The 16,479-nt window shown below is 48.0% G+C and overlaps 1 protein-coding gene across 4 annotated transcripts in view; it reads left to right on the top strand.

Moving 5' to 3' along the window:
- Positions 1–16,479, top strand: part of LOC129820994 (rho GTPase-activating protein 20-like) — a 76,207-nt gene that overhangs the window by 36,599 nt on the left and 23,129 nt on the right. For all 4 annotated transcript variants that reach the window (XM_055878186.1, XM_055878187.1, XM_055878184.1 and 1 more), the window contains exons 3-9: positions 4,598–4,768; positions 10,843–10,992; positions 11,814–11,855; positions 11,948–12,032; positions 12,140–12,217; positions 12,453–12,519; positions 12,809–13,003. In XM_055878186.1, the coding sequence (XP_055734161.1) occupies positions 4,598–4,768; positions 10,843–10,992; positions 11,814–11,855; positions 11,948–12,032; positions 12,140–12,217; positions 12,453–12,519; positions 12,809–13,003 (788 nt within the window). The remainder of the gene's footprint in view (positions 1–4,597; positions 4,769–10,842; positions 10,993–11,813; positions 11,856–11,947; positions 12,033–12,139; positions 12,218–12,452; positions 12,520–12,808; positions 13,004–16,479) is intronic.

Below are 16,479 nucleotides of genomic sequence, written 5' to 3' on the forward strand. Positions count from 1 at the left end.
TGCTACAGGAGTCCACTCCATCTCGTCTGCTACAGGGGTCCACTCGAGCTCGCCTGCTACAGGGGTCCACTCCATCTCGTCTGCTACAGGGGTCCACTGCATCTCCCCTGCTACAGGGGGTCACTCCATCTCCCCTGCTACAGGGGGCCACTCCATCTCGTCTGCTACAGGGGTCCACTCCATCTCGTCTGCTACAGGGGCCCACTCCATCTCGTCTGCTACAGGGGTCCACTCCATCTCCCTTGCTACAGGGGGCCACTCCATCTCCCCTGCTACAGGGGTCCACTCCATCTCCCCTGCTACAGGGGTCCACTGCATCTCCCCTGCTACAGGGGTCCACTGCATCTCCCCTGCTACAGGGGTCCACTGCATCTCCCCTGCTACAGGGGGTCACTCCATCTCGTCTGCTACAGGGGGCTACTCCATCTCGTCTGCTACAGGGGTCCACTCCATCTCGTCTGCTACAGGGGTCCACTCCATCTCGTCTGCTACAGGGGGCCACTCCATCTCGTCTGCTACAGAGGGCCACTCCATCTCCCCTGCTACAGGGGTCCACTCCATTTTGCCAGCTACAGGGGTTCACTCCATCTTGCCAGCTACAGGGGTACACTCCACCTCCCCTACTGCAGGGGTCCAGTCCATCTCCCCTGCTACAGGGGTCCACTCCATCTCGCCTGCTACAGGGGTCCAGTCCATCTCGCCAGATACAGAGGTCCACTCCATCTCGCCAGCTACAGGGGTCCACTCCATCTCGCCAGATACAGGGGTCCACTCCATCTCCCCTGCTACAGGGGTCAACTGCATCTCCCCTTCTACAGGGGTCCACTCCATCTCCCCTGCTACAAGGGGCCACTCCATCTCCCCTGCTACAGGGGGCCACTCCATCTTACCAGCTACAGGGGTCCACTCCATCTCACCAGCTACAGAGGCCCACTCCACCTCCCCTACTGCAGGGGTCCACCCCATCTTCCCTGCTACAGGGGTCACGTCCATCTGCCCTGTTACAGGAGTCCACTCCATCTCGTCTGCTACAGGGGTCCACTCGATCTCGCCTGCTACAGGGGTCCACTCCATCTCGTCTGCTATAGGGGTCCACTGCATCTCCCCTGCTACAGGGGGTCACTCCATCTCCCCTGCTACAGGGGGCCACTCCATCTCGTCTGCTACAGGGGTCCACTCCATCTCGTCTGCTACAGGGGCCCACTCCATCTCCCCTGCTACAGGGGTCCACTCCATCTCCCTTGCTACAGGGGGCCACTCCATCTCCCCTGCTACAGGGGTCCACTCCATCTCCCCTGCTACAGGGGTCCACTCCATCTCCCCTGCTACAGCGGTCCACTGCATCTCCCCTGCTACAGGGGTCCACTGCATCTCCCCTGCTACAGAGGGCTACTCCATCTCGTCTGCTACAGGGGTCCACTCCATCTCGTCTGCTACAGGGGTCCACTCCATCTCGTCTGCTACAGGGGGCCACTCCATCTCGTCTGCTACAGAGGGCCACTCCATCTCCCCTGCTACAGGGGACCACTCCATCTCCCCTGCTACAGGGGTCCACTCCATTTTGCCAGCTACAGGGGTTCACTCCATCTTGCCAGCTACAGGGGTACACTCCACCTCCCCTACTGCAGGGGTCTAGTCCATCTCCCCTGCTACAGGGGTCCACTCCATCTCCCCTGCTACAGGGGTCCACTCCATCTCACCAGCTACAGGGGTCCACTGCATCTCGCCTGCTACAGGGGTCCACTCCATCTCACCAGCTACAGGGGTCCACTCCATTTCTCCTGCTACAGGGGTCCACTCCATCTTGTCTGGATACACTGGATGACTCATGTTAGATAAGGGAACAGATTGTGAATAGAAGAGGTGTGCAGGTGTGTGTGTGAGTGTGTATGTTTGAGAAAGCTTGGGTGGGTGGGAAAAGAGTAAAGTGAGTGTAGTCCTCTTGGTCAGCTAAAGTTTGGATTATAAATCCAATTGTCAGTAGTGACGTCTTCATTCAAGACGTAGCCATGGTATATTGGCAGCAGTGTGTTGGTGCAGTGTGCACTTTGGCTTAGGTCTCTCACCATGGTTGACAAGATGGCTAACACACACACACACACGCATGTATACACACACACTGCACCGTTAATCACAGCACTTCACAGAGTGTCAGTGGTGTTGGTCTGGACAGTGTTTGTCTGGAGGAGAAGTCAAGCTAACACACACACACACACACACACACACACACACACACACACACACACACACACACATAAACACACACACACACACACACACACACACACACACACACACACACACACACACACACACACACACACACACACACACACACACACACACACACACACACATACACACGATAAACACACAAACACACACACATTGCTAGGTCCAAACACACTGTTTGACAAACTGGTCAACGTTCAAAAGTAACATAAGCCAATGAGATTTACATAAAGTTCTCCCCCCCTGTTTCTTACCAAGGGGTCTTGTTAAGCCACAATTTATTTACTTTTCCCTCGGATTGTCATCATGAACTGCTAAACCTTTTGTGCACCTCAGAGAAGTCAAGTGCACTACTTGGGTCTAGACAGGTGCAGAAAAATTGATAATAAATTAAAAGATATTGGACGCTGGGCCTCGACAATAAATTAGCTCAAGTTCTCAGGAGAGTTGTTGGCCATTCATTGTTGGAGTGTATATGGTAGAGAAAACACCCACACACAGAATTTAACCAGAGCAAAGCAAAAGGGCAGTGTCCTATAAGGATGTGTAATGTGTCTGTCTGGGGGATACAGAGCAGGAGGGTCACAGGGCTTAGAGGACATACGTAGTGTGGAGATGAGGTAGGGTTTGCGTGTGCGTGTGGCATCTGAGGGACAGCTGTTCATCCAGCTGCTGTCCACTGGGGGGTCTCTTCTTACAGATGTTCTCATCCACACTGCGCGGGGGGGGGGGGGGGGGGTGTCACAACACACACATCTGGACCAGGGTGACCTCATCTCCTGGCTGCAGCCCCCGGTAACCTTGACACACCCCACCTCCTTGTGTGTGTGTGTCAGAGAGAGAGAGAGAGAGTCTAGGTGTGGGGTACATCAAGGAAAGCCAGTGTGACCATAATCAGGATAAGAGGGTGGTGCCATTCTTTAGGCATTCTGATTGGCTACTAGGTCTGATATAGTGATGGCAGGCTCATCAATATTCACAATTCTCTCTCTAAAGGTATGCTGGGACATTAGTATGCTGTGTTGTGCTGTTGTCTCACAGGGTTGGGCTTAGAGGCCTTACCCCACAGGAGCCCCCCGAGAATAAACAACCAGCATTGTGTCTGAAAAGTCAACATCTCGCTCCACAGGACTGTTCCCCAACAAAAATGTCCGTGTATGTGGTGTGTATGCAAATTACCTCTTTGTCCAATTTATCAACATTATATGACACACAATGGGGTTGTTAGCCAATCATCCATCAGCTTCAATGGAACAGGAGCTCAGCTGCCAATAAACCATTCAGGGGAAGGGATGTGGGTTGAATATGGAAGTTTGGTGTCTGTATAGAAGGAGAGATATTATGTGAATCTGTTCTGTGTGTGTGTGGACTCTTTGACTTAGGCACTTCCTTGATATATTATGTATTAAGAAAAGCGGTTAGAGAAGGAAGGGGTGATATGGTTTTATAATCTCCCTGAGAGCCGTTGAAGCTTGTTCTAAGTGGTCTTCTGTTATGGTGTTAGTTATGTTTATATTTCAGAATTTTTAGGGGTCCAGGGGTATGAACCTCTCCCAATTTTCCCTCCTACAAATTCCACCCTAGTTTTGAATCATGTTTTCGGCCTTTAATACTCATCCAGAAGCAATGAATCAATAGGAAACTGAAGACCTTAGTCTGTGGTTCTCGTTCACTCACTCTTTTTGGATAGGAAGAGCTCTAAAAACACAGAAAGACCAAGGCACGTCGGAGTCACTCTGTCTTCCACTAGGTAATTACAATACATCACTGATTAATTACACAAGTCAATGACAAAAGAGATCTGTAATATGGGTGTGGAGTGATATTTGATGCCAAGCTTTTGGTTCTTCCCAGTGTTAGGAAGAAACTGTTTGAAGGGAGTTCTCTGGGGTTGGTGGTTAGGATGATTTGTGTGTGCGCGCCCGTGTGTGTACAGGGCCATTATCTCTCGAATGGGAGCTGAGAATCCGATCTTACTGCCTGCTGTAAACAGGAAAGGAAAGAGCCCTGCAACTATTTCCGTTGTTCCTGGAAAAAGGGCAACTTGTTCCATCTGCTGTACTTGCCCATGGCAGATATTGACATCATTCAGAAAGAGGTATCTTTCCCTAGAACCTGATACAGACGTTATATCTGTGTGCTTCTGTGTGTCTTTGCATGTGTGATTGTATGACCAGAATTTGGAGCACAGGGTTCATCCATAAACACAACCCAGTGGACCACACCTCCTCTCATTCTGACCCCAAACAGTTATCCGCCTGACCCATTGGCCCATTGGGAGCCAATGTGAAATGACCCCTCTACCTTGTGATGACCTGGTTATTCTAACAGTGTGTGATGTGTGTGTGTGTGTGTGTGTTGACAGGGAGAACTGCCTGTCCCCAGTCAGCCCAGAGAAGTGTCCCCTGGTGCAGGCGTTCCTCTCTCCATGGAGGGTGTTCCTGGCCCACGCCCACACCCAGCTGCAGACCGGTTTACAGACGCAGGAGAGACACCTCTTCCTCTTCACTGACACACTCCTTATCGCCAAGGCCAAGTGAGTCTCTCTCTGTGTTTGTGTGTGTGTGTGTGTGTGTTTGTGAGTGAGAGAGAGAGGGGGGAGCTAAAAACAGCATTCCATCTCTTTTCCCTGCAGCAAGTCTAAAAACACCCGTTCCAGGTCTGTGAGACATATCCCTCTCTTATCCCATCTTCCCTCCCTCCCTCTACTCCATCCCTCCATCGCTCCTATCCAGCCTATAATTACCTCTCAGCCAATCAAATCCATCTTATCCATCCCAGATCAAAGACCACTCATCAGCGCCCGAGGTGCTTCCCACCCACAACACAACCTCCAGGCAACGATCAGGGTGTTGAACCAACGTTGCTGAGATGTTGTGGCAGCAGAACTGGGCCTCTCCCTCCAACCTATATTCAACATCACGTGCCCCTGGGTGGAGCTGACCCATACAGTGGAGACAGCTATAATTACATTATGGGTGAAAAATAGTCGGCTAGGAAGTTAGGAAGAAGTAAGTGTGTGTATCAGAGGTGTGCACGTGTGCACAGACAGAGTCATGTATGTATTGTGGCAGACCAGGGGGTTTGATCTAGACGTTTACACAAATCAGACACGGACTAGTGTTATACCTCAGTTTCAAGGGTGTTTATTTAAACCAATAAAGAAAAGGACCGGTCGAGACCTGACACGTCCAGCAGAGGGACCCACCGCCCCGTGATGTAGACTCCATCTGTCACCAGGCCTCGATGAGTCTCCCCCTGGTGGCTTGTCCTGTCGCAGGCATCCATCTGCACCAGCATCGGTACCTGGAAATCGGGCCTCAGGGGAGCACAGGGCTCCCTTCAAGCGCCTGAACACCGCTTTGGCCTCATCTGACCGCTTCACTGTTTTCGGGAGGCGGGCCCTGGTCAGATCGGTAAGGGTAGAGGCTATAGCCGCAAAGTTGGGGATTACCGGATATAGTATCCCGCCAGCCCCAGGAAGGACTTGACCTGTGTCTTGGTGCGGGGAACGGGTTAGTCACAAACCGCCGGAACCTTCCTCTCCTGGAGCTTGACATTCCCACATCCAATCAAATACCCCAGATACTCCACCTCCTCGAACACCAGCTTGCATTTCTTGGGATTCGCTGTCAACCTGGCTTGTCTGAGCGAGTCCAGTACCGCCTGGAGGCGCATCGGGTGCTCTTCCCAGCCTTGGCTGTGGATGATGATGTCATCCAAATAGACTGCTGCGTACTGTTGGTGGGGTTGGAGGTCTCGGTCCATCAGGCGCTGGAACGTGGGTGGCGCTCCATGGAGACCGAACGGGAGGACCCGGTATTGGTATAAGCCGTTCGGTGTCGAGAATGCCATCTTCTTCCGGTAGGAGGTTACCAAGGGTACCAGCCAATATCCCTTGGTCAGCTCCAGGGTGCTGAAGGCCTTTCCCAACTGGTTGATGAGCTCGTCCAACCTCGTCATGGGGTAGTTGTCAAACAAACTGATGTCGTTCACCCCTTGGATGTCATTGCAGTTTGAGCACCAACACGATGGGGCTGCACCATGCACTGTGGGACTCCTCGATGACTCCCATCCTCAGCATAGCCTCCACCTCCTGCTTCACGGCCTTCCTTCGTGCCTCTGGGATCCGGTATGGCCTCTTTTGTACCGTTTCTCCAGGCCGGGTGAGGATGTGGTGTTGAATGAGGGTCGTTCGGCCCGGCTTCTCGGAAAACACGTCAGTGTTTTCCGATCGATGAGCTCCTGGAGTGCTTGCTTCTGGGCCAGTCTGAGGTCCTCATTCCTCGGGACCAGTTGATATTCCGGGTTTTGTCCACAACACGGCCAAGGCTGTCCTTACGTGCCACCTCTTCAATTCATTCACGTGGTAAATCTGTTGGGATTTCCGTCTCCCCGGCTGCCGTACGCAGTAATTTATGGGTCCCAGCTTCTCTTTCACCTCGTAAGGCCCGTGCCGTGTTGTCCGGAACTTACTTTCTGTGGTGGGGATTAAAACTAGCACCTTGTCACCCACATGGAACTCTCGGGGCTGGGTACCCCGGCTTGGGCGCACTCGGCCTTCTCCATATGTTCCCTTACCAATGGCCATATGGCTGTCATCCACTCCCTCATCGTCTATACGTGTTCCACCACACAGCGTAAAGGGGTTGGCTGGGCTTCCCACACCTCCTTGCCAAGATATAGTAGGCCGCATGGTCTCCTCCCAAAAGGGGAAAACCCAGTGGAGGCTTGGGGCACTTCTCGGATCGAGAACATTAGGTGGGGTAGTAGCTGGTCCCAGTTCTTCCTGTCCCGCTCAATGACCTTCCGCAACATTTGTTTGAGAGTCTTATTTAACCGTTTGATGAGCCCATCCGTCTCCGGATGAAAGACGGAGGTCCGTATCTGCTTTATCCATAAGAGAGCACACAAATCTTTCATTAGTCGGGACATGAACTCAGTACCTTGGTAAGTCAGGATCTTGTTCGGGATGCCCACCCGGCTGAAGAGGTGGAACAGCTCCCGCCAATTCCCTTGGAGACTGCCGCCTGTAGTGGAATGGCCTCGGGATATCGGGTCGCATAATCTAATATTACCAGGATGAACCGGTGTCCTCGAGCCATTTTTTCCAGGGGCCCACTATGTCCATGGCGATGCGTTCAAATGGCACTCCGATGATCGGTAGGGGAACCAGCGTTTTCCGGAAGTGTGCTTTAGGGGTGGTGATTTGAAACTCCGGGCAGCTGCAGCAATAGTCTTCCCCGGCCCACCTCATCCCTGGCTATCGTTCAGGCAAATGAGAAATAAGTGCACTCAGGATATCCAGAAGGCCAAAGTCAGTTACTTTAAGGAGTAGTTTCTTCTCTGTGGGTCTAACCCCAATAAGTTCTGGAAAACGGTTAAAGACCTGGAGAATAAACCCTTTTCCTCACAGCTGCCCTTGATGTTGATGATGTGGTTGTTACTGAAAGAAGCACATAGCTGAGCTCTGTAATCACCACTTCATAAGTCAGGATTCCTATTTGACTCAGCCATGCCTCCCTGTCCGTCCAACATTTCCTTATCTCTCACCCCTTCTAATGCAACTATCCCGATGCTTCTCTCTCTTTTTCCCCTGCCCCTCGACGAAGTTTCTCCCTACAGGCAGTCACTGAGTCCGAGGTGCTAAACGAGCTACGTAAACTTGACCCCAAAAAAACATCTGGGTCAGATGGTTTAGACCCTTTCTTCTTTAAGGTTGCTGCTCCTATCATCGCTAAGCCTATCTCCAACCTTTTTAACCTGTCTCTCCTGTCTGGGGAGGTTCCCATTGCTTGGAAGGCAGCCACAGTTCATCCTTTATTTAAAGGGGGAGATCAAACTGATCCTAACTGTTTTAGGCCTATTTCTATTTTGCCTTGTTTATCAAAAGTGTTAGAAAAACCTGTCAATAATCAACTGATTGGCTTTCTTGATGTCTATAGTATTCTCGCTGGTATGCAATCTGGTTTCAGCTCAGGTTATGGATGTGTCACTGCAACCTTAAAGGTCCTCAATGATATCACCATTGCCCTTGATTCTAAGCAAGACGGTGTTGCTATTTTTATTGACTTGGCCAAAGCTTTTGATACGGTATACCATTCCATTCCTGTGGGAGTATTGGTGTCTCTGAGGGGTCTTTGGCCTGGTTTGCTAACTACCTCTCTCAAAGAGTTCAGTGTATAAAGTCAGAAAATCTGCTGTCTCAGCCACTGCCTATCACCAAGGGAGTACCCCAAGGCTCAATCCTAGGCCCCACGCTCTTCTCAATATACATCAACAACATAGCTCAGGCAGTAGGAAGCTCTCTCATCCATTTATATGCAGATGATACAGTCTTATACTCAGCTGGTCCCTCCCCGGATTTTGCGTTAAATGCTCTACAACAAAGCTTTCTTAGTGTCCAACAAGCCTTCTCTACCATTAAGCTTGTTCTGATCACCTCCAAAACTAAGGTCATGTGGTTTGGTAAGAAGAATTTTTCTCTTCCCACAGGTGTTATTACTACCTCTGAGGGTTTAGGCTTATACAAGTACTTGGGAGTATGGCTAGATGGTGCACTGTCCTTCTCTCAGCACATATCAAAGATGCAGGCTAAAGTTAAATCTAGACTTGGTTTCCTCTGTCGTAACCACTACTCTTTCACCCCAGCTGCCAAACTAACCCTGATTCAGATGACCATCCTACCCATGCTAGATTACGGAGACATAATTTATAGATCGGCAGGCAAGGGTGTTCTCGAGCGGCTAGATGTTTTTTACCATTCGGCCATCAGATTTGCCACCAATGCCCCTTATAGGACACATCACTGCATTCTATACTCCTCTGTAAACGGGTCATCTCTGTATACCCGTCACAAGATCCACTGGTTGATGCTTATTTATAAATCCCTCTTAGGCCTCACTGCCCCTATCTGAGATATCTACTGCAACCCTCATCCTCCACATACAACACCCGTTCTGCCAGTCACATTCTGTTAAAGGTCCCCAAAGTACACACACATCCCTGGGTCGCTCTTCTTTTCAGTTCGCTGTAGCTAGCGACTGGAACGAGCTGCAACAAACACTCAAACTGGACAGTTTTATCTCAATCTCTTCATTCAAAGAATCAATCATGGACACTCTTACTGACAGTTGTGGCTGCTTTGTGTGATGTACTGTTGTCTCTACCTTCTTGTCGTTTGTGCTGTTGTCTGTGCCCAATAATGTTTGTACCGTGTTTTGTGCTGCTACCATGTTGTGCTGCTACCATGTTGTGTTGCTACCATGTTGTTGCTATGTTATGTTGTGTTGCTACTATGGTGTGTTGTCATGTTGCTGCCTTGCTATGTTGTTGTCTTAGGTTTCTCTTTATGTAGTGTTGTGTTGTCTCTCTTGTCATGATGTGTGTTTTGTCCTATATTCATATTGGATTTATTTTTCATTTTTTTTATCCCAGGCCCACGTCTCCGCAGGAGGCATTTTGCCTTTTGGTAAGCCGTCATTGTAAATAAGAATTTGTTCTTAACTGACTTGCCTCGTTAAACAAAGGTTAAATAAATACATTTAAAATCCTGGCCAGTGGAACCGTGCGGCGATCCGTTCCCGGGTTTTCTCCATTCCCAGGTGCGCCCCCAACAAATAAGTGTGGACCAGCTGAAGAACAGTTCCGACGTACTGGCGGGGCAGCACCAACACTTTTTGAAGTTCCACCTGTTCGTGCACCACCTGATACAACAGCTGGCCATCCACCGCTATCACCTGGGCCGCGGCGGCTCAAGTTTGGATCCTCCCACTGGGTCGTCCCAAACTGTACCCTCAGGGGTCTCAGGGCAGGTATCTCTGCGGGTTGGTTCGTGGACCCGGGGCTGGCAACCACTTGCTTCGGGGTCGCACAGGCGGCAGTCCGACCCCGCTCTTGTCGGTCGACGGCTCATACTCTTTTTCCAAGCTCGTGCCTCCACAGTTCCGTGAACAGAGGACAATCTCATCCCACAAGGAGGGGTACTGGACAATTCAGGTACGGCATCTACCACCATCTGGCAGCTCCCTTGTGGCATCACGATGGTGGCCTGCCCGGTCGAATACCACTTGGTGTTGCCGTGAACACAGGAGACGGACATCTCCTCAACACGGTCGGTCGGATGGGCCAGCAGGCGCGCTTGTACAAGCGTTACCACACTCCTGGAATCGAACAGAGCGTGGGTGTCGTGACTGTTGACTTTCACCGGGACCATGGGTGCTGGTGGTTCGCTGTAGGCAGGATGTGACGTGGTTTACTGCATGGCCCGTCCCGTCTCCGGGGCACGCTGATGGCATCAACTCATCTCGACCCTGGCAATTCGAGAGTGGAAAGCTGTCATCAAGTTAAGGGTGGCTACTTTGAAGAATCTCAAATGTTTGGGTTACTACATTATTCCATAAGTGTTATTTCATAGTTTTGATGTCTTCACCATTATTCAGCAATGTAGATTTTTTTTATTTTATATATATATATAATGGAGGAATGTTGAGAATTCGACCATGGATATTAATTAATGTACTGTATGTGCTCAGAAATATGTGAATCAGTGTGTGTGTGTGTGTGTGCTAGTATGTTAAACTGTTTGTGACCCTCTTGTGTTTCCTGCAGGTCGTCCACACACTTCAAGCTGAAGGCTCAGGTGCGTATGTGTGAGATGTGGACAGCAGGCTGTATGGAGGATGTGTGTGAAGGCACCACCAGTCCAGAAAGGAGCTTCGTCATGGGCTGGCCCACTTTCAACTGTGTCGCCACATTCAGGTACACACACACACACACACACACACACACACACACACACACACACACACACACACACACACACACACACACACACACACACACACACACACACACACACACACACACACACACACACACACACACACGACCGCACACACACACACACCCACACACACCCACACACATGACCGCACGTAGGCATGCAGACATTCCTTCACACAGACACACACACACACACACACACACACACACACACACACACACACACACACACACACACACACACACGACCGCACACACACACACACACACACCCACACACATGACCGCACGTAGGCATGCAGACATTCCTTCACACAGACACACACACACACACACACACACACACACACACACACACACACACACACACACACACACACACACACACACACACACACACCTATGTATGAAAGCAGACTGGTTAGTGTATTATTACTGTATACTCTGTACTTATAGTGAGAAGGTCCCTTTAATAAATCCTAATTGAGTATGCACAGCACAGTACAGGACTTGTTATTCTGTGTCTCAGAACAAGGAACAACCTCTAGAACAGTAAATTCTCAACCCTCCACCACACCACAACCTGGGTCATATTCCTAATCGTAACCCCCCTTACTCTGACCACAGAGAGCCAGGGATTGCAAAATATCACACACACACACTATATGCATTGGCACCAGGAATTCATAGGAACTATGCAGTTTTACAGGGACACATTTTGTAAGAGAAGATGAGAAAAATAAGATGGTTATCCGACTTCATTTCCCCTTCTTATTTTCGGTGTCTTCTGTCTGCAGTTCTGTGGAGCACAAGGAGAAGTGGCTTTCTCTCATCAAAAGGTAACCAAAATTGACGGGAGGCAATATTGTTCATAACTTACTCTAGAAGTATGGCTTGTGTGAAATAAAGTGTTATTTTCTCATTCCTCCAGTCGAATAAATGAAGAGAAAGAGAAGGATGACCCCAAGACCATTCCTTTGAAAATATTTGCAAAGGACATTGGGAATTGTGCTTATGTAAGTTTATGAATGCGGTGGTGCAGGTCTGTGTGTGTGGGGGGGTTCTTTCATGGTTGTGTGTGTGCTTGTGTTCATTTATTTCATGTTTTTGTGCTTTTCCCCAGGCTAAGACTCTAGCTGTCAGTAATTCCGACAGCACCACTGATGTAATCCGAATGGCACTACAGCTGTTTGGCATTTCTGTAAGTGTGTGCGCTTGTTTCTGAGTGTGTGTGCTTGTGTGTGTGAGTGTGTATGTTTCGGAAGTGTGTCCCCTGGTGCCATTCTCTCTCTCTCTCTCTCTCTCTCTCTCTCTCTCTCTCTCTCTCTCTCTCTCTCTCTCTCTCTCTCTCTCTCTCTCTCTCTCTCTCTCTCTCTCTCTCTCTCTCTCTCTCTCTCTCTCTCTCTCTCTCTCTCTCTCTCTCTCTCTCTCTCCAGGGCTGTGTGAAAGACCACCAGTTGTGGATGAGCTCCTGTAAGGATGACTCCCCCTATCCTCTAATTGGTGAGTTTCCTCCATTACCAAACCCTACTCAGCCCTTTTACACTCAGCCATATCCATCTGATTTAGTTTTTGGTAGCAGTTGACCTTAATCAGTGGTCAGGGGCAACTTCTACCTACTCCAACTCTACTCTGCGGTCAAAATTTGCTCTGCTTTGGTATTTTTCCTTCGTTAACGACGAGGTAGATAAAATACTAGCTGAATACTGTAAACCTGGTCTGGTCACATCTCAGGACAGACTCACGTCCCCTGACGTCTAACCTCTGCGCCCTCTCCTCTCTTACCCCTCAGGGCACGAGTTTCCCTTCAGTATCAAGATGAGTCACATTCGTAATGTGGGAGCAGGAGGAGATGGAGGGAAGGATGCAGTTCCTCCTCCGGAGGACCAGGGGGCGATGCTGCTGGACCAGTGTCTCCCTCCAGACACCCAGTGCCAGTTCATCCTCAAGCCCAGCCGGGTGGGCCTCAGACAGGCTCCGCTCATAGGTATGAGACCCCTTACCGACAGTGATCGGATCAACAGAAAAAAAGGGTTACGTTTCCTTAAAAAATGTGTTGCCTCCCTTTTTTGCACTTGTTTACTTCATACCTCCTTCTTTTCTCTCATACGTCTTTCTCTCTGAAAGTACGGAATGAGAGCGAGAGAGAGAGAACATAGACAGAGTGTGTGTGGGAATGTGTTCCAGGATGCTCGTTGAGGACGCTCCACTGAATCACACACACGACCCTCAGATTCCTCTCTATCCCCGTCAAGTTCTTACATAAGCCTCCATTTAACCATACCGTCCCATATTCGCTACACCAGCCTAATTATTTCCATCTAACAAGTGTTTTACAATCATAGCGAAGGGTGTCACTGATGGATTTGTGTGTCAACTCTGCTATGACACCAAATATTTTTACCAATCAATCCAGAAAATAAAAGGTTTTTATTGGCTGGGAGAGAAATATGGCATCTGTTTTGCAACAAGCCCAAATGGATCCAATAAAATCCATAAAAGGATCAAAACATTGCCCATACAACCAGCCCTCTCTCTCTTTCTCTCCCCCTCGTTCCCTCTCTTTTAAATATTCCCCCTCTCCAAGATTTCTCACACTGGTGTATAGTGATGCGTGATTTACAACTTTATAAACTTTTAACGATGCTTGAGCTCGTTTAAGAATGTTGGAGCGGCTCTATAACAATGTTGTTTTTGATTTGGATTCCAAAATGTAACTGAGTGTAAAGCTGGAGTGGAGTGTTAAAGTCAGATTTGAACGTGCAGGGTCCTGGCAGCTAGGGGTGTTGTGCCACTAATGTGGAAGGGCCTTTTATTGTGTGTGCCCCCCCCCCCCCCCCCCCCCCCCCCCCTCATAAACACAGTATAAACTGTGCTTCACACACATTTAATGTTTTTATCCAGAAAGTCCAAGTAGACAGACAAACAGGTACCCACACGCGCAACGTAACTCAAATAAACACACAGACAGAGAGCTCATAGTCTGTCAGACATACAGTACCAGTCAAAAGTTTGGACACACCTACTCATTCATTGGTTTTTCTTTATTTTGACTATTTTCTGCATTGTAAAATAATAGTGAAGACATCAAACTATGAAATAACACATATGGAATCATGTAGTAACCAAAAATCACAAATCAAAATATATTTTATATTTGAGATTCTTCAAAGTAGCCATCCTTTGCCTTGATGACTGCTTTGCACACTCTTGGCATTCTCTCAACCAGCTTCATAAGGTAGTCACCTGGAATGCATTTCAATGAACAAGTGTGCCTTGTTAATTTGTGGAATTTCTTTCCTTCTTAATGCGCTGAGCCAATCAGTTGTGTTGCGACAAGGTAAGGGGGGTATACAGAAGATAGCCCTATTTGGTAAAAGACCAAGTCCATATTATGGCAAGAACAGCTCAAATAACCAAAGAGAAACAACAGTCCATCATTACTTTAAGACATGAGAATAAGTTCATTAGAGTTATCAGCCTCAGCAATTGCAGCTCAAATAAATGCTTCACAGAGTTCAAGTGACAGACACATCTCAACATCAATTGTTCAGAGGAGACTGCGTGAATCAGGCCTTCATGGTCTAATTGCTGCAAAGAAACCACTACTGAAGGACACCAATAATAAGAAGAGACTTGCTTGGGCCAAGAAACACGAGCAAAGGACATTATTTTGATTTGTTGAACACTTTTTGGGTTACTATATGATTCCATATGTGTTATTTCATAGTTTTGATGACTTCAATATTACTCTACAATGTAGAAAATAGTAAAAATAAAGAAAAACCCTTGAATGAGTAGGTGTGTCCAAACTTTTGACCTGTACTGTTCATAGACACACACAGGATGTAACATACAGTGGCAAGAAAAAGTATGTGAACCCTTTGGAAATACCTGGATTTCTGCTTAAACTGGTCATAAAATTTGATCTGACCTTCATCTAGGTCACAACAATAGACAAACACAGTCTGCTTAAACTTGTAACACACAAACAATTATACGTTTTCATGTCTTTATTGAACACACTGTGTAAACATTCACAGTGCAGGGTGGGAAAAGTATGTGAACCCTTGGATTTAATAACTGGTTGACCCTTCTTTGGCACAATAACCTCCACCAAACGTTTTTCTGTTTTTCTGTAGTTGCGGATCAGACCTGCACAACGATCAGGAGGAATTTAGGACCATTCCTCTTTACAAAACTGTTTCAGTTCAGCAATATTCTTGGGATGTCTGGTGTGAACTGTTCTCTTGAGGTCATGCCACAGCATCTCAATAGGGTTGAGGTCAGGACTCTGACTGGGCCACTCCAGAAGGTGTATTTTCTTGTGTTGAAGCCATTCTGTTGTTGATTTACTTATGTGTTTTGGGTCGTTGTCCTGTTGCATCACCCAACTTCTGTTGAGCTTCAATTGGCGGACAAACAGCCTAACATTCTCCTGCAAAATGTCTTGATAAACTTGGGAATTAATTTTTCCGTCGAAGATAGCAAGCTGTCCAGGCCCTGAGGCAGCAATGCCGCCCCAAACCATGATGCTCCGTCCACCGTACTTTACAGTTGGGATGAGGTTTTGATGTTGGTGTGCTATGCCTTTTTTTCTTCATTGTTCCTTCCAAACAACTCAACTGGAGTTTCATCTGTCCACAGAATATTTTGGAACATCCAGGTGCACTTTTGCAAACTTCAGACGTGCAGCAATGTTTCTTTTGGACAGCAGTGGCTTCTTCCGTGGTGTCCTCCCATGAACACCATTTTTGTTTAGTGTTTTACGTATCGTAGACTCGTCAACAGAGATGTTAGCATGTTCCAGAGATTTCTGTAAGTCTTTAGCTGACACTCTAGGATTCTTCTTAACCCCATTGAGCATTCTGCACTGTGCTCTTGCCGTCATCTTTGCAGGACGGCCACTCCTAGGGAGAGTAGCTACAGTGCTGAACTTTCTCAATTTATAGACAATTTGTCTTACCATGGACTGATGAACATCAAGGCTTTTAGAGATACCTTTGTAACCCTTTCCAGCTTTATGCAAGTCTTCTGAGATCTCTTTTGTTCAAGGCATGGATCACATCAGGCAATGCTTCTTGTGAATAGCAAACTGAAATTTTGTGAGTGTTTTTTTATAGGGCAGGGCAGCTCTAACCAACGTTTCCAATCTCGTCTCATTGATTGGACTCCAGGTTAGCTGAGTCCTGACTCCAATCCTGACTCCAATTCATTAGCCTAGAGGTTCACATACTTTTTCCGACCTACACTGTGAATATTTAAGTTATGTATTCAATATAGACAAGAAAAATACAATAATTTGTGTGTTATTAGTTTAAGCACACAATGTTGATCTATTGTTGTGACTTAGATGAAGATCAGATCAAATTTGATGACCAATTTATGCAGAAATCTAAATAATTCCAAAGGGTTCACATACTTTTTCGTACCACTATATGAACACTCACAGCTACTTAACAT

This window comes from Salvelinus fontinalis, chromosome 23 (genome assembly GCF_029448725.1).
Source record: "Salvelinus fontinalis isolate EN_2023a chromosome 23, ASM2944872v1, whole genome shotgun sequence".
In the NCBI taxonomy this organism is placed as follows: Eukaryota; Metazoa; Chordata; class Actinopteri; order Salmoniformes; family Salmonidae; genus Salvelinus; species Salvelinus fontinalis.